This window comes from Brachyhypopomus gauderio, chromosome 3 (assembly GCF_052324685.1).
Source record: "Brachyhypopomus gauderio isolate BG-103 chromosome 3, BGAUD_0.2, whole genome shotgun sequence".
Taxonomy (NCBI): Eukaryota; Metazoa; Chordata; class Actinopteri; order Gymnotiformes; family Hypopomidae; genus Brachyhypopomus; species Brachyhypopomus gauderio.
Genome location: NC_135213.1, coordinates 7,445,407 through 7,468,904, shown reverse-complemented (window position 1 = coordinate 7,468,904; position 23,498 = coordinate 7,445,407). Strand labels below are relative to the sequence as shown.

The 23,498-nt window shown below is 47.8% G+C and overlaps 1 protein-coding gene across 1 annotated transcript in view; it reads left to right on the top strand.

Moving 5' to 3' along the window:
- Nucleotides 1–430: 430 nt before the first annotated feature.
- myo1d (myosin 1D) overlaps nucleotides 431–23,498 on the top strand; it is a 53,893-nt gene continuing 30,825 nt past the window's right edge. Inside the window, exons 1-11 of the mRNA XM_076999196.1 lie at nucleotides 431–940; nucleotides 9,673–9,881; nucleotides 10,497–10,590; nucleotides 11,723–11,888; nucleotides 12,067–12,120; nucleotides 12,887–12,982; nucleotides 14,045–14,161; nucleotides 14,322–14,525; nucleotides 15,024–15,169; nucleotides 15,413–15,527; nucleotides 16,422–16,592. Of these exons, the coding sequence (XP_076855311.1) occupies nucleotides 846–940; nucleotides 9,673–9,881; nucleotides 10,497–10,590; nucleotides 11,723–11,888; nucleotides 12,067–12,120; nucleotides 12,887–12,982; nucleotides 14,045–14,161; nucleotides 14,322–14,525; nucleotides 15,024–15,169; nucleotides 15,413–15,527; nucleotides 16,422–16,592 (1,467 nt within the window). The 5' untranslated portion in view covers nucleotides 431–845. The remainder of the gene's footprint in view (nucleotides 941–9,672; nucleotides 9,882–10,496; nucleotides 10,591–11,722; nucleotides 11,889–12,066; nucleotides 12,121–12,886; nucleotides 12,983–14,044; nucleotides 14,162–14,321; nucleotides 14,526–15,023; nucleotides 15,170–15,412; nucleotides 15,528–16,421; nucleotides 16,593–23,498) is intronic.

Here is a 23,498-nt window from a genome sequence, read left to right as displayed (position 1 = left end):
ATTGTTGTGATCCCTTGTGCACTCTTCTAAAGTATATTACATGGCAGTTTATGAAGAATGTGTACTGAAATAATGCACAGGTAAGTCAGGTCACATTGTCTTAAAGGCCTTGCCTTTAAAATACACTTTTTAAAAGTCCCTTTTAAGCACTCTTGAAGACCACACCTAAACATATCATTGCCTTATATGACTATAATGAACATCCATTCTTGATTGTGAATTTCTGTTTGCCGTAATTTTTTTCAAGTTAATATGAAATAACATTTGCTGCGGAATTGATGTAATCTAACGATTCAAAACATAGATTATTTGTGTTAGACCGACTTTCACATCTATTCCGTCCACACTAGTCACATACTGAGGGGAGCGGGCGCGCGTGGAGGCGCGCGCGGAGGAGGAGCGTCCGGCTCTACGGCGGACGCCATTCGCTCGTGCTCGAGCCGCTGCGCGTGAGGGAAGCGCGTGAAGTTCACACGGGAACATGGAATGACGCTCCGCCAGCTCTCGCGTCTCAGCAGTCCTGAAGGCAACAAGTTTCAGAAGATCGCCAGGGCTGATGAGGATTTACGCGTTACCGTGGACTTTCTGAAACGGAACCACTCGACTTCTAGTGAAATAGTGAAAGCGGGTTGTGTTTATTTTTTTAAAGAGCCATGAGAGAGAATAGGAGCGTTGTTTTAAGCAGTTGACTTTAATGGATGATGGTTGGTGATTTGGCTTCATTCACATCAATTCTCTAAAACTAACTAGGTTGCGCTGGTCTGGTCTGTAGGCTGTGCAGATCTTTAAGTTTGGTTGTGAGATTCTGTTAGAAACACATTTTCGTTTTTTGGACAAAACTAAATATGGCAGAACAAGAAAGTTTGGAATTCGGAAAGGCGGATTTTGTCCTTCTGGACACCGTGTCTTTGGAAGACTTTATGGCCAACCTTAAACTCAGGTAAACAACCTTCTTGGTCTTTCACCCCAACTGTGGTACACAGATCATTGGAGATCAATACAAATGCACTTTCATGGTTGTCCTAAATCATAGGACATGGTATGATTATTGGGTGTGGGTGTGGATCTAGCATTATAAACTGCTTTGGAGGGGAACAAAATGAAAACATCACTATATCACTTTGCCCTTAAGGTAGCTCAGCTGTCAAACTGCATCTCTGTAGTAGACTAACCGGAAAGTTACTGACAGAGATATCTGTATAATGCCAATATTCAAACATACAGTTAGATCAACCTCTTAAAATCAGTGACAGGAAAAGATTTTGTGGATACAAGTTTACTGTGAATGCAACTGATGTCTATATAACAAACCCAGTGTTACTGCTGAGGACTGTAATTTATCCATGCTATTAATAGAGGTCACATTTATTGTCACTGATTTTGTGTTATATAATCCAGTCTGGAAAATGTGCATAAATAATTAACTTGTCCAACCAATCATTAGATCATTAACAACTAATTGTCTCTACCAAACACAAAAGTAGGCCTGCATTTTCAGTACTGCGAAATGGTATAATCACATACCAGACTCACAGGCTCATCACCAAGGCTCTCGGTGACTTTTTTATAAATACATATTTGTCATGTTTTGCTTAACATCTTGCACTATTATGTCATCAACCACAGGCTGCACCTGCTTAATCTGCACACAGAAAATAGCTAGAGGGGTGTGGACAATGGAAACTCCCCTTACATTACACACAATGGTAGAGTTTGGTGCAGATGATCTAATATTTTTACTCTATATTTCATAAAAGCATATCACATTTCCCTATTACTCTGTCAATAATTGACTGGCTGCCCACGATGTAGTGAATAGGACAGTAGTGTGTCTGAGTGAATGACACCTTGTCTTATCACAATAGAATATTTGACCTTGCTTAATCAGTAATCTAAAATACAAGTTCAACATTGGTTGTATATTTTTCTGATTGTAAAACGCGATAGCCTTCAAAGCTAAATCGCAGTTATGCCAAAGCATGAAGGATTGAGCATGTTTGTGTATTGTTTCCCAAAACAGACGTTGTGATTATTTTTGGTTTTGTTTGAACAAACTGACAGATTTTTGGAACTACTTTATTCCAGTTTTTCACCAGTCAATCTTCCAAAACATTATATGGCATTATATTTTATATATAAATAGATGGCATGTCGTCTACTAGCATCAGGTCTGTGTGGTTGTGCATGCTCTGTTTTTCCAGTCTCCCCTAGCTGTGGTTCGGGTGAGTGTTTGACTTTCTGTCCGGTCCGGAGATGGCGTGTGCAGTTTGTTATTTGCTGAGGGTGTGACCAGGCGTGCTTCCCGCTACTTCCCTTGCTCCACGTGTGTGTGTGTGTGTGTGTGTGTGTGTGTGTGTGTGTGTGTGTGTGTGTGTGTGTGTGTGTGTGTGTGTGGTGCTCTCCTAAGAACAGCTAAGGGAGTGGGATACCAGGTCACATGTTGTGCCCTTTAAATGGATGGCGTGCCCTTCTGACCTGCATTACACATTCACCCAGGAACCGCACTTGTCCACCAAAACAGAACCTGAAGATTATAGAAATTGGTGATGATGATACACAAGAGACATATTTAAAGTTATTTAAGTTTTGAGGAACTAGTCTTCAGCTCTGTATGCTACTCATCCAGTGATGATCAGGTGTGTTTAGACTAAACTTCTAGGCTAGACTTTTAATACCAGGAAGAGGAGACTAAATATAATGGAACTGGAGTACAAATCTTTACTTGCGGTTGTCGGCTCGGAAATTTAGGGAGTTTAGCGTTCAGGACCATCACACAGCTGTAAGAGCTCATTCAGGCTCCTCGTTCTGAGGTGTGTACATTAAACAAGTGTCAGTGCTGCTGGCACATACAGTACTTTACAGTGTTTATAATCTCAACCATGTTTATATGCCTGTACAAGATTTTGTGTGGGCACCGTACTTAACTGATGTCCACTCACTTATCTATGGCAGGGTTGTTTTGTCTGCTGGGTGGATGAATGGGAAATATTTTGGCAATGATCTGCACATTTCCAAAAACAATCATAAGGGCTGCTTGGGAAATGTTCAGAATTCCTTCAGGAGGTTCAGATGGACCAGCTGATAAGCACTACACCGTGGCGACAGGCTGAACTGGTTTCGAATATACATTCTCTGTCTCACAAGCTTCCTGTGTCATTCTTTAGAAATGTTCAGCTTAAATAGTCTATTGTTTTCTCGCTGAAACCAAAAATCTCAAAATGACTGAAGTGAGGAGATGTTTCCCTGTCTTGAAGAGTTCACCTTTGTTCCCTAAGCCCCTTCCTTTAACAGACTGAAGGTATATTAACAACCCTCCAGAACACTTGGGCCCGTTTGGGTTTCAAATGTTGTAGCGGTACCTCCCTGTTACAGCCTGTTCTTATAGATGTTCATGCATGTAGGTTTCATCATGACCTGAAGACTCATCGATATAGCACACGCCCCAACAAACGCTGATCTGACCTTATTGCTGCCTGTCTGTCCCTCGCTGAATGTGGAACCGAACGAATACAAAGTCATTCGTCCATAGCTAATTGAGAATGCAGTATCTGAAGCTCATTAAGGTTGAATTTCAACAGGTTTAGGATTGTGTATCAAATGAACATGGGTGCTTATTGCGAAACGCATCGAGTCAAACTGGATTGGCGTGAAAACTAGATCAGCTGGTTGTCAAATGAGAAATATCTTCAGTATTAGGCTGATATGTACCTGTAGAACAAACAGCCACTGTCTCTCCCCCATTTCAGGAGGTTAAATGTTCACTTGTTGTCTTAACGGCACATAAGGGCTGCGTGGAGCCCATCTGTGACACATGGCAACCTGATTCCCTCCCCGCACAGCAGGCGTGGAGATCAAAGAACTCCTTAGAGCTCTCAGGTGTACAAAGAGTCAGACACGAGGTTAAAGGTTCTTCTTCCTCTTCCTGTGTGCATGCGGCAGGTGGAACTGACCGAACCGAGCGGGCCAGCCCTCAGAAAGGCAAAGTGGGTTGACGGAAATGGCAACGCATCCGGGCTTAATTGGTCACTTTAAATGTCCCAATATGGAGAAAGAATATCGCTGAAAAAATATTTTCCATTGCTTTACTAAAGGCTCTGGGAATTTACCTTCTGGCTTTCCACGTTTTGAGCTTCTGACCAGCCCTCTGTCTGCTCCACTGCTGCCTTATATGCCATCTTGTCTCTTGGGCTTGGAACACTGATATGTTTGCCCATATCTAGAGTTCTGACTACCATAGTCACACTTTTTAATATAAAAAAACAAAGGCTACAGAGAGAATGGTTTTTACTTCCTTCATTTTATTAATGTTTTCTTTTGATTTTAATAGCAGCAAAATGTAATGGATTCATTTGAGATCATTTTTAATCCGTCTGCTGTAGAGCATTAATTAAAGGTTCATGCTCTGCAGAACCACACTGCTTTTCTGCCTCACACCATCACTTCGATTTGCAATCACTATATGCTTTTCTACCATTTGAAACTATTGAAAAGAGGAAAGAAAATACATAAAAATCAGCACAACGCTGTAATGGTGAAAATATGTTTCTCTTCCTGAAATGCTGGATTAGGGTCTTATTTTTTAAAAACGAAACCCCCTTTTCTCTCACTCTCCTGCAAAGAAAAGGGGGTAGTCTCGCCACAAGAATTTCCATACAACCCCCTGTAATCTGAAACACATTACCGCCCTTACATAAACAGGACTCTGCTTTTTTCTGTCTTTTTCCCCCCCTCAGAATAAGATCTGAGCCCAGCAGACGTTTCATTTGTGGACTGGGCCTTGGCGGACCGGCCCTAGGAGGCCAAGTAACGTTTGAGGTGTTCCCTCGCTCTCTCATTGGCCTGCGTCTCCTTCTCATTACCCCGCGGCCTTCACTGTTTTTATGGTTATGGCCGAGCCCCTCGCTCTCTTGGTATTCCCCCCCCTTCCTTTTCATGTTTGGCTGTTATTTTCAGCTCGGTACTAAGGACGCTTATATGTCTTGAGAATAAGAGTTTGAATTAGGATTTGCTAGAAGTCTAAATATGTTCTTTTCTGAGTAATCTGCTCATGGTAGATGAGGTCACACCTGGATCTATATTCACCACTTTCAGTTTCTACATGTACTGTAACCAAAATAGGTCAGAGTAGGCCAGAAGAATGAGCCTCATGCTGACTCAACTGAGTGGATGTGCAGAAATATCTTTCTAAATGCAGTTGTGCGATGTGTAAATATGAGATGCGACCTGAGAGAATGTGAGAAGCGGTGACCTCATTCTCGGGTGGCTCTGTGTGTCCCACCTGTTGACACCAAGCTTTGTTGTTTGGGTGGGAGTACACTCACACAGGCTGTGACTCACACTCATGTAGGGCCTTTCCCTCTTCTCTGTTCTTCTTTTTTCTCTGTTCTTTCCCCTCTCTCTTCCCTCTCCTCTGTTCTTCCCTCTCTGTCATTCTCTCTCTCTCTCTCTCTCTCTCTCTCTCTCTCTCTCTCTCTCTCTCTCTCTCTCTCTCTCTCTCTCCCCCACAGTCTAATTACATTTTATAGACAGTTTCCTCATTAGCTTTGCTTCACTCTCCCTCTTACACTTTCTTGCTCTCATTTACCCTCTCTCCTCCCCCTCCCTCTCTCTCTTTCTCTCTCTTCCCCTTTCCCCCTTTCGCTCTCCTTCCCACTCCCTCTCTCTCTTTCTCTCTCATCCCCTCTCCCTCTCTCTATTTTTCTCTCTCTCTCATCCTCTTTCTCTCTTTTCCCTTGTCTGTTTTTCTGCTTTTCCATGCCCTCTTTTTACTGTGATCGAAATTTAAGAGCTGTCCTCAGATAACACGCTGAGTAATGTCTGAGTCGTTGGCCTGTTTTTCCCTGTTTATTTTCGGGTTTTTTTTTGTTTTGTTTTGTTTTTGGACTGGCACCTATCTCCTCTTCTGTGTTGTTGATCTCACTCCAAGGTCTGGCCCACATGTTAAAGGTCCCCGAGTTCAGGCCTGAGGCCACGCCTAACCACCAGATCCTTTTCTGTCACTTTGCTACCGACTTCTGAAATTGTAGCCCTGAAACCTGCCCCCTTTCGTCCCCGTTCTCAGGCCAGCGACAGGGCAAACGTAGCAGTGATCCCAGCCAGATATTGGGAGGCCGGAATAACAAAACCTCAGCTGCACCCTGAGCCCCTCATGTCTGGCTACCACCTTATCAGAGGGACTAAAAAAACCCAACAAAAAAGGGCCGATTTGGCATGTGGCCAACAACTTGCCTCATAAATCACATCTTAGAGACCTTCCAATTTTCACTCTCTGTGCTAGGAATAAAATACCACTGCACGCCCAACTTCAAAAGAGTGATCATTCCTCTCCTCTCCCCTCTTCTTTCTCCTCCGCACACCAGACACCTCGCCGCTGTAACCTCCCCCTATTCCGCGTCTGTATCTCCGCGTAAGGAGAGGAGGTGACCCAGAGGACAGGGAGCAGGAGCGTGGCTAATGGAGTAAGTCTAGACCAGCTGGAAGCTCCCTAGGCGTAGTGGGGCCCGGTCAGACTGTTTTGTCTGCTGGCCAGCGGTAGGGGTGTTGCGCCTTTTTCGAGGCCCGTCGGGCCGTGACGAGGGAGCTGCTGTTTCGTGCTGAGCGGGCGTTAACCTGGCACGGGCGTGTGCTAACGCGACTCCCAGATGTGTCTGAAGAGCTGGGCTCGTGGCACGAATTGCCAGGGGGAAGTTAACGGTAAGGTGAAAAGCAAGAGTACGTCTGAGCTAAAGTGGAACGTGCAGGATTTAGTTATTCAGGGGCTGCCTTCAACTTTTAGAGTTTTTGGAAAAGAACAAAGGATCTTAGCCTTGTGCCTTATGTGTAACTAAAACACCATGTGGATTATAACTGTTGGCTGAAAAGAATGTGCCTGAATTTTGACGTGTTTTTTTTTTATCTATTTTAATATAAGAAACACTATTAAAATACTTTAAAGTGTGAACACTTCATCACTAGTCTGATTGTAGCCACAAGTATCACTAATAATTAACACGAGTTTTCAAAACACAAAGTGAACTGAGCTACAAATGATTTACAGCAGCGTTGCAAGTGTGTTTGGATAGAGAACAGAGATCCATTATCAGGTCTTACCCAGCATGCACTGTGCTAAGCTGTGCATGCTGAACGACGCTGCATGCTTGATGGTAAATTGTGTGTTTGGGATGATGGGATGAGAGTGGATCAAGAGAAGATTATCCCTCCTTTGCTGTGGCGGTGTCAAAGCAGATTGTCGCGTGTTGCGCTGGGGTCAGGACGCCTGTTTCATCATCTAACCTCTTAATCTGGCCGTTTGGCTCTGGTCAGCACTTTTTAATCAGTTCTCCAACTGGGGCAATAGACCTTCATCCCGATTTATCTCTCTGAATTTGACTTTTTGTTGTGGGATTGTTTTCGCACGCGCGCACACACACACATTCCTGCAACTCACATTTTTGCTGGAGTTTCTACTGATGTCAGGGAATGTCGGTTTCGCTCCACCCTTGTTAACGGTGGACAAATATCCACAAGAGACCCACCCAAAACAAGGCTGCAGGCTGTAGTTATCTACATCCTGGCCTGTAATTCCACTCTATAAATGGGACGGCTCTCCCGTGGCCTTCCTGCGTGTGTGAGGACCTTTCCCCCTTGGCCTGGGTGAGCACTGCTTACAGCTGGAGCTGGAACAGGAGGCTGGGCAAGACTCTCCCCTGGTGGAACACAGTGTTTCAGTCACACATATCGCTGTGTGTGGGTACGGAGAGTCGAAAGGGGGCAGGTCCAGGCAGCTGACGCTACTGCTGGGAGGTGAGCTGAGGTTATGTTGTCTGGGCGGACCGCTGAAGTTAAGGTGGAAGTTAAGGCAGGTTTGAGGGATGTTACGTGGGTCCAAGTGATAGACAGAAAGGGGCCGAGGTCCTGCCGTACTGATCAACCCGGCTCCACACCTCACCGCCTGGTCCTGCTCCCCTTATACGTCTCAAACCCATTTAGGTCTGATTCATTCATTCATATGCAAACAGGACCCAAGGAATTACACTGGGCCCGTGTGCTCTGATTTAGAGCTTCACACTGCCTGCTTTGTTAGTGTTGTTTCTGGTTAGTGTAACACCCCATGTCGGAGACAGATGGGTGCTGGTGATGACCCTCTTTATTCCAGACACACCCTGGGACTCGATTCATCACGTTTCAAGCACAGCTGATGTTGCTTTGGCCTGCTTCTTTCTTAGACTAGGAAGAAAGGTTTAGCAGTTGGAAATGGGTCAAGTGGTTCTAGCACATTTAGACTGGTTGTCCTGATGGAGCAGATGTCAGTGTAATAAAGTCGTCTGGGAATGGACCAGTATCGTAGTTATGGTAGGACACACAGTTGTGGGTCAGTGCCCCAGTGTGGGCTGTAGTGTGATTGGAGGATTTCAATAACGGATGACGGACAGAGCTATCAAGTGAGCATCGAACAGGCGAACTGTCCAACGTGGGTCCTGTAATCCTGTAATTCTGTAATGGTTCATGTTTGCATTTACATTTATGGCATTAGGCAAGTTGTCTTTTCCAACTTACAGAAGTGCTTGTTGATTTCTGACATGCAGAACACACTTTTCCACTGAATCCTGCACTATAGCCGACCAAAACCCACTGCATCTGTGGGGCAAAGTACTGGACACATGTGACACAGCCAAGCTTATGTTGAACTTGACCCAACCCGGAAGCATCCCGTTATGGGAGCTGGTCCCGCCCACTGCCCACGAGCACTGTGAACACGAGGTTCTGACAGGAGTGGGCCGCGGCGTCGGGTCGGCCTGCGCTCCGCACACACAGAACGCACATTGACGGGAGAACAATGGAGCAGGCACGCCACGGCCTCCCACCTCCGAGAGCGGCACAAAGGAGCCTTTAACGTCTGCCACGAGTGATCCGGCCTGCCCTGCGTCCCGCACCGGAGTGCCAGCGTCTCGTGCCCGCCCCTCCGCTCCTCCCTGCTCCTCACACACCGACGCAGACGTGAGACGGCACACTCATACGCACCGGTTTCGCCCGTTGGCCCCGAGGATCGCTCCAGAAAGGTGTCGGAACCGGGATAAGGTTAAGGCGTTCACCCATGCTGCCGTGTGTTTTGTACAGCCCAAGCTATGAATCCACACACTGATGCATCAAACCCCTGCACCTCCCGACAGGGGCAGAACGGACTTGGCAGAGGTGCGGGAGGAGAAGAAAGAGGGCTTTATTCCGAGCATGACCCGGGGCTTCTGGGAACAGGAAGGAAGTGAGACTTTGGCTCTCCTGGGGCCCGGAGACTAAAACAGACGACTGCTCCTCATACAGCCGGGCAGACGGAGTTGTAGCTGCTCACCTCTCCGTGAGCAGAGGGCGGCTGTGAGCGTGTGACGTGCGTTAGGCAAACGGACACCACGCAGTACTCCTTCTGCGATGGCAGTCCGTGACTGTGGCCTCCTCCTAATGCTTAATTCAGTTATGTTTAAGTCAGCATCCTTAATAAAAGCATATGTCCTTGATATTTTGCATTGTCTTGTGTTTGGTTTGTCTGGGGAACGGCTTAAGGAAGATTACGTTCTCTGAACACGACTTAAGCTTTATGCTTTGTTGTTTTAGGTTTAAGCTGTGAAATGTTTGCAGTATTAAGTAAAGTCCCACGGTCCACAGTTCAGCAGCTCTTCACCAGACTGTCTCTTCCGGCAGGTTTGAAAAGGGCCGCATCTACAGCTACATCGGGGAGGTGGTGGTGTCGGTGAACCCTTACCGTGCCATGAACATCTACGGGCGGGACACCATCGAGCAGTACAAGGGCCGGGAGCTGTACGAGAGGCCACCTCACCTCTTCGCCATAGCGGACGCCGCGTACAAAGCCATGAAGAGAAGGAACAAAGACAGCTGCATTGTGATCTCAGGTTAACTGACGTTTGGATCTAATGTGATTAGAGTAGACAGAGGTGCTCAGGACTCGCGTAGCCCGTGGTTCCTCAGTGTGGCTGGACCGCTGACGGAAGGTACTTGCAATCCTGAACAGGATGCGAGGAAATAACTTTGTCGTTTGGAATTCTTCACCAAGGCTCCTTCATATGAGTCAGAGCGTTTCAGTGAGTCAGAGTATCTGTGTCAGTGGCTCATTGTTGCATATTTATTGTTTAGTCGGGAAATTATTCTGACCTGGGGCCCATAGCTGAGGCTTCTGGTTTAAGGCAATTTGGAGTTTAAAAATACAATCGTAATTTAGATTTCAAAGTAAATACTGATGGGTGACCACAGGTTGTGACTATATTGCAAAAATATTTGGGATATTTAGTGCCATCTGGTGTTCAAAGGATATTTATGACCAGCATAAAATCAAAATGTAAATTTTTGATTTACTGTTTTGATTCACCATTATTATAACTCGAGTAAGTAAAAACAAATATTAGGTTGGCTAATATCCACTGCTTGACTGAATTAATTGTTCCTTACTGTTACAGTGATGCAGCATTTAACCTGACGTCTGACACATAACAAAACGTGCTTGTTTTCAGGGGAGAGTGGAGCTGGAAAAACAGAAGCCAGTAAATACATTATGCAATATATTGCTGCTATTACGAATCCCAGCCAAAGAGCAGAGGTGGAGAGGTGAGTGTTGCGGTCACTAGAGTGACCTCTCTCATGTGCTCTGATTGCTGTCGATAACGCTTCTATCACACTCGTACACCGACTGCATGGAGCTCAGCTGAGCAAATTGTGTTTGTGCATGCATACTGCATGCTGAACTAGCAGTTCTGTCGGTTTGACGCAGACCTGTATTGGAGCAGAATGAGCATCGGGACTGAATAATGCATGAGACGTGGCCACGCAGGCACGCCGGTGATAGGCTATAAGGCCACACGCAGCCGCGCTGGAGGCGATGTCATTATAAATGGGTCGTATTTGCTGACAAAATGCTGTGCTAAGCATGGGTTTTATTTAGCCGGATAAGAACGGGTACAGGTACGGGGCGCGCGGTTTGAACCCGCCCTCTCTGTGTTCTTTCACCTCCGTTGAGCAACAGCACCGCGGAGACTGGCACGTGGCCCACGGCATCTTTGACTTAGATTGCAAATGAAGGTTTCGGCAAGACCTCGGATCAGCGCGGCTGAAATTGGTTCATGGTTTATGGCCCACTGTAATGATGTGCTATTATCTGCCCTGCAAAGGTCAGAGTTCTGTAAAGCAAACCGAGGCCACGGCGGGCACCCAATGCAGCAAATATGAACAATGTGCAGTGGAGTGCAAGTCGAGACATGCTGGAACCTTTCTGCGTGTGGGTGTGTTATTCTGTGCGTGTGTGTGTGTGCGCGCGCGGAGATATGCACGTGTGTGTGTAACTGCTCATTGGAGTCTATGCAGACAGTAAGCACAAAGTACACTTAAAGCCTAAGCAGACACTTGTAGATTGGTTGAGTATCTGTCAGTGTTTGTGTGATGGTGTGCCTGTGTGTGTGCACATCTGTGTGTGTGCGCGTGCATATGTATGCACACACATGCATGTGCAGGTCAGGCCAGTGTTTCACGTGCAGTACAATCCAGGCACCAGGCTCTGGGACTCCACTGTGGTGACATGTTGGGCCCACAGGACCATGGACATGTGTGCACTGGCTCCTGGTGGCCGGGAGGTTGTTTAATTGCTAGCAGACAGGCGTTTTAGCTCATGCTGACATAGACCGAACCACACTGACTGCTGAGGTTAGTTCACAAGAAACACGTTAAAAGCTGCACGATTTTACAGGGTGAAAAACATGCTGCTCAAATCCAACTGCGTCCTGGAGGCTTTTGGAAACGCCAAGACCAACCGCAACGACAACTCCAGCCGCTTCGGGAAATACATGGACATAAACTTTGACTTTAAGGGGGACCCTATCGGTGGCCATATCAGTAACTACCTACTGGAAAAGGTAAGGGGATTTAATACAGTGATGCCGCACACTGTAGCAAACAGCTTAGCCCCGCCTCCCCCAACACCACCACCCCCCCACCCCCCACCCTTCTCAGCACTCAAGTGTTTGGCCATGTAAGCATGGGGATTAAACTGTAAACAAACATGTTTTCTCCACATGTCTGCCTCCTCTTCAGTCTAGAGTCATCTTCCAGCAGGAAGGGGAGAGAAGTTTTCACTCCTTCTACCAGGTGAGCAGAGAGACACGCACATGAGCCGCTTGTTTTTGTATTCGTTGCCTGGTGACGCGTGGCTGCCAGATGCTACGAACCTGTGTTTATTAGGCCAAAGTCACAGCCACCTACTGAAAATAAAATATACCCTCTGTGATGCCCGTGGGAAGAAATAACTGGGTTCAAACCTGTTCTTTGGAATGTTTTTCGTTCTGGGTTACACTAATCCAAAATTGTACTTGCTTGTGTACTAGCAGCTGGTGATTATGGTAGGGTTAGGGTGATAAAAACATCAGAGCAATAGGTGAGACTTGTAACCCAGTCTGCCTCCATCACGGTGTTGTAACCCAGTTTGCCTCCATCACCGTGTTGTAACCCAGTCTGCCTCCATCACGGTGTTGTAACCCAGTCTGCCTCCATCACGGTGTTGTAACCCAGTCTGCCTCCATCACCGTGTTGTAACCCAGTCTGCCTTCATCAGAGTGTTGTAACCCAGTCTGCCTTCGTCACGGTGTTGTAACCCAGTCTGCCTCCGTCACCGTGTTGTAACCCAGTCTGCCTCCATCACGGTGTTGTAACCCAGTCTGCCTCCATCACGGTGTTGTAACCCAGTCTGCCTCCATCACGGTGTTGTAACCCGGTGTTGTAACCCAGTCTGCCTCCATCACAGTGTTGTAACCCAGTCTGCCTTCATCACGGTGTTGTAACCCAGTCTGCCTTCGTCACCATGTTGTAACCCAGTCTGCCTCCATCACGGTGTTGTAACCTCTCTGCTCTTTTCCAGCTTGTTAAAGGAGCTCCAGATTCTCTCCTGCGCTCCCTCCACGTCCAGCGGGATCCTACTGCTTACAATTACATCAAAGTCGGCGGTCTCATCAAGGTGGGCCGTTTCACATCCTGAAGTGCTACCATGCGCAGTTCACACCACACTCCTCTAATTGTGAAGTCCTAACAGATGGCTTGGCCAGTGTTTGTGAACCAAAAGCAGCAACATCAGCTGTTACTAATATGATCCCACTGTGTTCTAAACGAACTATTGCAAACACAACAGTCCCTGCAGCACACGGTCAGTTCAGTGGACTCTCCATCGGCCAGGATGCTCGGTGCGCTCGGGGCCTTCGGCTTTTTCACCCCACGTTACACAGCAACAGCAAAAATATGCGAAATCACACTGTGCCCGTACACGCGTGGTGTGTTGCGTGTTAAGCTCCATATGGCGCTGTGCTGACTCAGAGGGCCCGAATGACAGAGGACCGCTCAGCTGTCTGTGGATGGGAGTTTAATGAGAGGGAACAGAAACGGTTTAAGGCAACAAACAAGATGGCGTCATGGAGCAGGCTGGATTGCGGTGTTCAGTCCTGGCACACACACACTCTTCGGCCCTTTGAACATTGTGTGCCACGGTTTTTTTTACATTTTTTTTTATAGGAACACTTTCTGGTCAAGCGTCTGGTCCAAAAGTGCTGTGGTTTCCACGGTTACCTACTGTATGAATTAGCCCCAGTCTCCAAGGCAGCATTAGGCACCAGAGGCTGGGTGTAATTAGGAACCCTACAGCTGTTGTTGTTCTCGGACTGCTGGGACATTAGTTACCACCTCAGCGATTCTCTGGGCTTAATTGTGCAACTGTAAATGCAGTGGGGGGGAAACTGCGAGTTGAGGTTTCCTAGCAAACAAAAAAAAAAAAATGAAAAACTTGTCCCATGTCAAACTTGAGGGCTATATCTGACCACAACTTAAGAAGACAAATTTTATAAAATAAAATAATGCAACACAATGTTTTTAAAACCCCAATAAAACATGATAAAACATGATATGTTTTGATCACTCTATTACACTATGATAAGGTTTTGCCATGATATGGCATGTAGGTTTCAGTCTAAATGACCCTGAACTAGCAGTTGTAACTGCCTTCACCAAGTCTCTTGTGCCACCTCTGCAGTCCTCCATCAACGACACTGCAGACTTCAAAGCTGTAGCAGATGCAATGAAGGTGATAGGATTCACCGCAGAGGAGATCCAGACTGTCTACAAGATCCTGGCTACCATCTTGCACCTGGTACCCTCCTTGGTTTTAATGTTTGTCATATTTACCTGTTCTGTAGTGTCCCACCTTTTGAGAACTGTAGCTTAGAGGTATGTAACCTTGGAGTATTTCTCAAACTACTAACGAATGGTGGAAGGAGTTCATCAGGGAACCGTGCTGGGTCCTCTTCCAGGGCAACCTGACATTCGGCAGCGATGGAGACGTGACCCTGATCGAGAACTCGAAATTGGTGGCGGTGCTGGCAGAGTTGTTGTCCACCAAAGAGGAGAACGTGGAGAAGGCGATGTTGTACCGTACAGTGGCAACCGGTCGTGATGTCATCGACAAGCAACACACGGACCAAGAGGCTAGCTACGGTCGGGACGCCTTGGCCAAGGTACAACACAGCACCTTCAGCCGGCGTCCAATCCATATCCAAAGTCCAAGGCTTTGTCCTGATTGCACACAGGCTATAAGGAAAAGTAATATTTTTATGTCAAGCAGGCCATGCTGCTTGGACCAGGAGACATACACAGACTCTTGAGACCAAGCATGGCTGAATGTGGCAGTGTTTTAGTTTGAGGTTAAAACAGCTGTCGTTTCAGTCTCTTAATGGTGTTCCCACTCTCTGCTCTGTGGCTTCATTCTCTTAGTGCCATGCTGAGACTAGAGATCCTGTTCTTAAAGTATTTACTCTTCCCCTAAATAAGGCACACTTGGGTCCCTGATGATTGGGGCAGAGTGCACAAACTGTAGTGATGAGGGCAGTTCTACCTCCTGGCCGTCACCTTGTCCACTTTTGAGTGTAGTAAACTGCACAGGAAGGGCTTTTGGGTTGGTCCTGCGCTGTGGCTCCACTAATTGCGTGGTTCTGACCCAGGTGTGTTCTACCTAGGCTATTTACGAGCGCCTCTTCTGCTGGATAGTGGGCAGAATCAATGATGTTATTGAGGTGAAGAACTACGACGCCAGGATCCATGGGAAGAACACGGTGATCGGAGTGCTTGACATCTACGGCTTTGAGATCTTCCAGAACAACAGGTGTTTCTTGCAATTGGAAAATGTATATTTTGGCAGTGTTTGCAGTCTGCCACATTGATTACGTATATATTATAGCAATTGATATAACACTCTTCCTCTGTCTCTCACCCTCTCTCTCTTTCACTCTTCCTCTGTCTCTCACCCTCTCTCTCTTTACTCTTCCTCTGTCTTTCACCCTCTCTCTCTTTCACTCTTCCTCTCTCTCTCTCTCTCTCTCTCTCTCTCTCTCTCCACCTTCTCTAGTTTTGAACAGTTCTGTATAAACTACTGTAATGAGAAGCTGCAGCAGCTCTTCATTCAGTTGGTGCTGAAGCAGGAACAGGAGGAGTACCAGAGGGAGGGGATCCCCTGGACACACGTGAGACCACGCAGGACCCCCCCACACACCTTTAACCCAGGACCCCCCCCCACACACCTTTTAACCCAGGACCCCCCCCCACACACCTTTAACCCAGGACACCCCCCCCGCACACCTTTAACCCAGGACCCCCCCCACACACCTTTAACCCAGGACCCTCCCACACACCTTTAACCCAGGACCCCCCCACACACACACCTTTAACCCAGGACCCCCCCCACACACACCTTTAACCGAGGACCCTCCACACACACCTTTAACCCAGGACCCCCCTCACACACCTTTAACCCAGGACCCCCCCACACACACACTTAACTCAGGACCCCCCCCTCACACACCTTTAACCCAGGACCCCCCCCCCTCACACACCTTTAACCCAGGACCCCCCCCCTCACACACCTTTAACCCAGGACCCCCCCCCCACATACACCCTTAACCCAGGACCCCCCTCACACACTCTTAACCCAGGACCCCCCCTCACACACCTTTAACCCAGGACCCCCCCCCCCCTCACACACCTTTAACCCAGGACCCCCCCACACACACCCTTAACCCAGGACCCCCCCCACACACACCTTTAACCCAGGACCCCCCCACACACACCCTTAACCCAGGACCCCCCTCACACACCCTTAACCCAGGACCCCCCTCACACCCCCTTAACCCAGGACCCCCCCCACACACACCTTTAACCCAGGACCCCCCCACACACCCTTAACTCAGGACCTGTAGTACACGGCCCCCTACATGCTCCCTGAACTCCTGGTCCACCTTTGTGCTGAGGCGTCAGTCTCATAATGAGTTTGTAGGGGTTATCAGCTCATCTCTTATACGTCGTACCGCTCTCTGACGCTCATAAAGTAATGCTGTGGTATGTGCGTGTGCTCTGGGCAGATCGACTACTTCAATAATCAGATCATCGTGGACCTGGTGGAGCAGCAGCATAAGGGCATCTTCTCCGTGCTGGATGAGGCCTGCATGAACGTGGGGAAAGTGACTGACGAGATGTTCCTGCAGGCGCTCAATGGAAAACTGGCCAAGCATGCTCACTACACCAGCCGCAAGGTAGGACACTCACCACACCCTGTCTGCAGGTGTTGGGGCAGAGATAGGGCTCTCACCACACCCTGTCTGCAGGTGTTGGGGCAGAGATAGGGCTCTCTCCACACCCTGTCTGCAGGTGTTGGGGCAGAGATAGGGCTCTCTCCACACCCTGTCTGCAGGTGTTGGGGCAGAGATAGGGCTCTCTCCACACCCTGTCTGCAGGTGTTGGGGCAAAGATAGGGCTCTCACCACACCCTGTCTGCAGGTGTTGGGGCAAAGATAGAGCTCTCACCACACCCTGTCTGCAGGTGTTGGGGCGAAGGCTTTGCATGACCTACTACATCAGTGAGAACTGATTATTTTGAAGCCTTCCCGGGAAAGTTACAGCTGTAGATGTTTTATAAGATAACGTCTAAACTCCAGTTTAAGCAAACTTGTAAGCTTTGAACCTGTTGTATAGCGTCCGTAGCGAAACACTTCCCTGAACGGGCACAAGAGGGCAGCAGCGCACGGTGAAAGACGTCCCTCTGTCTGGCTCCACACCGAGCTCTAGGTGACATCACTGACAACCAATGGGAGCTGGTACGACTGGCGGCTCACGGCCGTAGCGAGAGCGCAGAAGAGAGAAACGGAGACCAAGTAAGCTGCGGGAGACAAAGGTTTAACCAACAATGAGAAATCAAAACGGGGAAAGATAACGCGTTTATGCATCGACCAGCCCCCAGTTTCCACATAGAGGTTTAAGCTCTAGCCAAACGTGCTGCTTGTGGTCATCCATATTTGGTCTGATGTCCGTACAGGCAAGTGGGCAGAGATCCAGAGAGCTGTACGCTGCAATCAGGGTGTGAGCTTGAACAGCGAAGCTGCTGGTTCATCGCAGCATCACACACACACACACACACACACACACACACACAAACACACACACACACACACACACACACACACACACACACACACACACACACACACACCACACAGACTCACTCACACACATGCAAAAATACATACAACGATGACTAAAATAAGGTGTGAGAATGAGAACAGAAGGTGTATGGTAATTTTGATGTGTGAGGCTGGTGGTGTAATCAGAAAATATCACTTGGAGCTGGAACATTAATTAGTCTGTGGAGCTCATTTGTAATGTAGAAGATTACTGCCCGTTGTAGAGGCATCACAGAACACGGAGTTCAGACCAGAAGGAGGGTGTGACTCATTCCTGCTGTTTATGTGTGTGTGTGTGTGTGTGTGTGTGTGTGTGTGTGTGTGTGGAGCGTGTTCACGGTGTGTCATGTGTTGAATGTATAGCTGATGTGCGGTACCATACTAAACCTCAGAAAGCATTTGAAACATGGCATCACATAGAAGATGAATGTAGGTTCTTGTAGACGTTATGTTTCTTCTATCAAACCGAGATACAAGCTAGTTTTCTTGATCTTTTCTCTGACTCCTCGTTGTGGATCTATAGACATGGCGGTGTGCGTTCATGTCATGACTCAGGTCAGGCTGTACCCCTGGCAGAATTAATGTGTGCTCATTAAAAGGTTGGGGCCCCTGGTGTATTTTTTTTTTGTTTTGCTGATTCCACTTTCTTGTCTTCTCCATTTTAAACTTTCACATTTGACTGGTCCAAATGTGCCCAGACTCCGCACACTGCATATCTTCAGGCAGTTCACGCAATACTGTTATTTTTTCCTGAAACCGCGCTCAAGTGAGAGGTGGGGAGGGGGTACATGGGGGGGGTTGGGGGTATATGGGGTGTGTGATGGGGGTATATGGGGTGTGTGATGGGGGTATATGGGGTGTGTGATGGGGGTATATGGGGTGTGTGATGGGGGTATATGGGGAGTGTGATGGGGGTATATGGGGTGTGTGATGGGGGTATATGGGGAGTGTGATGGGGGTATATGGGGAGTGTGATGGGGGTATATGGGGTGTGTGATGGGGGTATATGGGGAGTGTGATGGGGGTATATGGGGAGTGTGATGGGGGTATATGGGGAGTGTGATGGGGGTATATGGGGTGTGTGATGGGGGTATATGGGGTGTGTGATGGGGGTATATGGGGAGTGTGATGGGGGTATATGGGGAGTGTGATGGGGGTATATGGGGAGTGTGATGGGGGTATATGGGGTGTGTGATGGGGGTATATGGGGAGTGTGATGGGGGTATATGGGGTGTGTGATGGGGGTATATGGGGAGTGTGATGGGGGTATATGGGGTGTGTGATGGGGTGTGTGATGGGGGTATATGAGGTATTTGATGGGGGGTATATGGGATGTGTGAGGGGGGTATATGGGGTGTGTGATGGGGTATATGGGGTGTTTGATTGGGGTATATGGGGTGTGTGATGGGGTATATGGGGTGTGTGATGGGGGTATATGGGGTGTGTGATGGGGTATATGGGGTGTGTGATGGGGGTATATGGGGTGTGTGATGGGGGTATATGAGGTGTTTGATGGGGGGTATATGGGATGTGTGAGGGGGTATATGGGGTGTTTGGGTGTATGATGGGTATATGGGGTGTGTGATGGGGGTATATAGGATGTGTGATTGGGTGTGATGGGGTATATGGGGTGTGTGACGGGGGTATATAACACTTTGCAGACTGTAGAAGTGAATCAGAAAGCTCTCTAACCTAAAATCTACTGTGCACATGATGTTGTGTTCTGGTAGTTCTCCAGGGTTGATTATATGTGAATCTGAAACCCCAGTTCAAATACCAGAAAAATTGATCTGAAACCGATCTTGTAAAATTCCTGACAGTACTCTTACTGAACAGAAGGCAGAAACTCTTAAATAAGTATATGAAGGTTTTGATAATGTGTCTTTAAGCTTTTAACTGTTATATTCTTGTCTGATGTTCTCCAGTTTATCATCACACATTTGCCTGAAACACATCTTTGTGAACATATCAGAAAATATAATTTGTCTGCAAACCTTCTATTTATTAACATGTTAATAAACTGATGTTTGGATCATGATGTTTGGATCATGTTGAATGGCATTTAACTGTTATTCATTTAAATGATTCAAAATGAAGCATCCTTTCTTCTATATGATGCACATTAAATCCTGTCATGGTTTCAGGTCTGAAAATGGGTTTGTCATCATTGATTGAAACATTCAGGCTTTAATAGGGCTTTAAAAGACATGAGTTTTGTTCTAGAATGATCAAAGGCAAGAGCTTAGAAACCTCTAGTATGCTACGAAACAACACAGTCTCATTTACTCTTGACCATGAATGTCCTCGAAAGTCAATAGAAGGTGCTTAAAAACGTCTGTAAGGGGTTTTTCATGTCGAGAAGTGCATATTCTCACTCTCTCTCCCTCTCTCTCTCTCTCTCACACACACGTGTGTGTGTATATGTGTATATATATATATATATATATATATATATATATATATATATATATATATATATATATATATATATATATAATGTCTGTCATTTTTTAAAGTGGTGTCATTTTTGCACCGCACACGTGACCTTGAGACCATTTGGGTCAGTACTGTAACAGTCAGTGTACAGTTGATATGGATGGAGCTCTAGACTGCTGAGTACTGATGTGTAGCTACAGTCTACAGTCTGTAATCCGCACTCCGTCTCCAGATTAACTCCCACACGCACTTCAGACCATTAGTTAATCCGTTGAAACATCTCTCCTGCTCTCACTGTCTCCCACACTCTCAAAATGGTGTTGATCCCAGATGTGTGTAGCTGGTGTTGTTCTCCCCAGCAGATTCTAATTACAGTGATGTGCTGACTCAGATCAGATGTTCACACTAGGGTGTTTGGGGAGGGGGTGGAGGCTGGGTGAAGTCCACAACCTTCTCCAGCACATGCTGGGTGGAGGTGCAAGGTGGAGGTGACTGGATGTTGCTCCAAGAGTCCATGGCATGGAGACAAATGCATGCGCATTAGCTGATCATGCTGTGATTGGATGTTGCAGCTCATTGACTGCAGCCTATTGGCTGTTGATGCTCAAACCCAAATATGTGGTGCATCTGGAATGGGTCAGACTAGTTCCAGCAGAGAGCAGTTTATTATACTCGAAGTTGCCTCATCTGAAATTAGCTGTAATTAGTAAATGACAGCATCTTGAGAAAACTTTTTGTGGTTGGTGTGCAATTAAGTCATACCAGTCCACTGCTTGACTACACAATGAATTAAATTCATTGACTTGGGGAGGGGTTATGATCGCTGCTTCGCACGGTGGTTTTATTTATTTTTTTCCTTCTGTGTGGACAAAATTCTTCAAGTGCCAGTGACAACTTTTTTCTTCAAAAGCGATCCTGACCACTTGAGAGCCGATCAAAGCGCCTCCTCTGTGTGGTTTTGAATTCTTAGACCGTTGAGCTCCAACTCCAGTCCTGATGGTCAGTGAATGGAACCTGATGTGTGTCCAGTGCAGAACCGTCCACGGACGTGGTCGGGCTGCAGTGTCACGGCTGTAATGAGCTGCTGTGATGTATGGAAAGCAGGTTTACAGCCCTGAAGAAGCGGAGCGAGGTGGTTTGGCGTGTCAGCTTAACTGACACGCTGCTGAAAGGGTCACAGGTGGGGGTGAGGATGGTGTAATGGACGTGAGGTGAGGTGGACGCTGGTGGTGGTAATGGAGCCAGAGAGGTGCAGGTGAACCTGGAGCCTGTAAGACCCAGAAATGACCAACATTAATACTGTCCCCACAATTACACTGCACGGGAAGCCCTGTCTGGTAATAACCCTCATCCACATATGTAATTGTCTTCGTATCTTCAGAATCCCTTGCAGGATGTTTTAACTGGTAGGTAATGAAGATGTGTCCTTGGTGATCATCTGGCCTAGTCTCTCTCCCACCTGCTACATGTCACTTCTCTCTCCCTTTGGCAAGAACACAAAGTGGTAGTCACAAAGTAGCATGTTAGACACACAGACACACAGGCTCAGAGCCATCAGATGATTTGAAGGGGGAATGCTATATTTAGAGGCGTGAATCCTCTCTGTTCCCGTTACTTTTCTATCAAAGTCCTCCAGAACCACCCCCCCCCCCCCCTTTCAATCGTCCCCGCCCTTCAGTGTGACTCATCGGCGTCTCGCGGCTCCCTTCCCCGTCTGGATCACCAAACACGCGCCGCACATCTGCGTAGTCCATTATTCCGACGTGGGTCTGTTTCCTTTGTTCCTGGGCGTGTGTTCTGGGCGTGCCCGGCCCAGTTGTGGAGAGGGAAGGGATGCAGCAGGCTGCTCGGACCCCGCCCGCCCGTCCCGATCCATTTGAAGCCGTGCCCGGGCTGGCCGTTTGTGCAGCTCGTCGGGAGCCAGCCAGCCAGATGGGCCGGGTCGGGTCAGAACGGCAGCTTCTTTCGGTCTGCTTCTTTCTGCCTTCCACCCGTAGCTCACAGAATAAACCCCCAGCCTTCTCGGCGTTCCTCTGAGCGAACGGCAGACCCAATCTTTGGCAGGTTCTGCTGTCTGCTGTGACTTGGCGAGTGAGCTGGACGTGGCTCCGTGACGTGGCCTCTCTGGCTGTGGCGGGGAGCTCCAGCTCCCTGAGTAGAGGTGCCGACCGCCGCTCCAACAGCACTGCAGCACTTTTCTAAACCTGCCTCTGTTTGTTAACGGCCCCTGGGTGGGTGGAGGAGTCATGGGGTTATTGGCCTGGTTCACGGTGATGGGCCAGTCTGCTGGTCTGGTCATCTGTGCTCCTTTGCATTAATAAAAGCTGCAGTTTCATTCTTTTACATGTATTTCTTACATAACAGCGATAACCGCCTTCATGGTGTTTTACAAATGATCCTTTAAGGGATGTTTTTTGTTTTATTTATACAAGCATTTGAGTTAGGAGAGGGAGCGTGATCAAATAGTGTTTTTAAATGTTTTTTTAGCGTCTGTAGATCCATTACTCATTCAGGATTCTAGGGTTAGTCTGATTGTGAGATGGATGAAACATCTCATACATGTAATGGCTTACAGAAACCACACATGCACATAGCATTTATCTTTGCAAATTTGATGGCTCACCTGGGTCTCTGTCTCTCTTTCTTCTGTATTTTTCTTTTTCCTTACACTTTCTTTCTCTTTCTCTCTTTTTAATCAGTTGCCTAACTTTTGATATCACACCTCCTGAGCACTGCTGTCTCCTGCTAAATGAAAACATGTCCTTCCTTCTCCAGTACACATGGTTCCCCTGCACACATCCTCTGTCTCTCACACACACACCCCTCTCCCACACACAGCCTCTGTCTCTCACACACACACCCCTCTCCCACACACAGCCTCTGTCTCCCACACACACCCCTCTCCCACTCACAGCCTCTGTCTCCCACACACACCCCTCTCCCACACACAGCCTCTGTCTCTCACACACACACCCCTCTCCCACACACAGCCTCTGTCTCTCACACACACACCCCTCTCCCACACACAGCCTCTGTCTCTCACACACACACCCCTCTCCCACACACAGCCTCTGTCTCTCACACACACACCCCTCTCCCACACACAACCTCTGTCTCTCACACACACACCCCTCTCCCACACACAGCCTCTGTCTCTCACACACACCCCTCTCCCACACACAGCCTCTGTCTCCCACACACACCCCTCTCCCACACACAGCCTCTGTCTCCCACACACACCCCTCTCCCACACACAGCCTCTGTCTCTCACACACACACCCCTCTCCCACACACAGCCTCTGTCTCCCACACACACCCCTCTCCCACACACAGCCTCTGTCTCCCACACACACCCCTCTCCCACACACAGCCTCTGTCTCCCACACACACCCCTCTCCCACACACACACCCCTCTCCCACACACACACCCCTCTCCCACACACACCCCTCTCCCACTCTTAGCCTCTCTCTCCCACACACACACCCCTCTTCCACACACACACCCCTCTCCCACACACACCACTCTCTCCCACACACAGCCTCTGT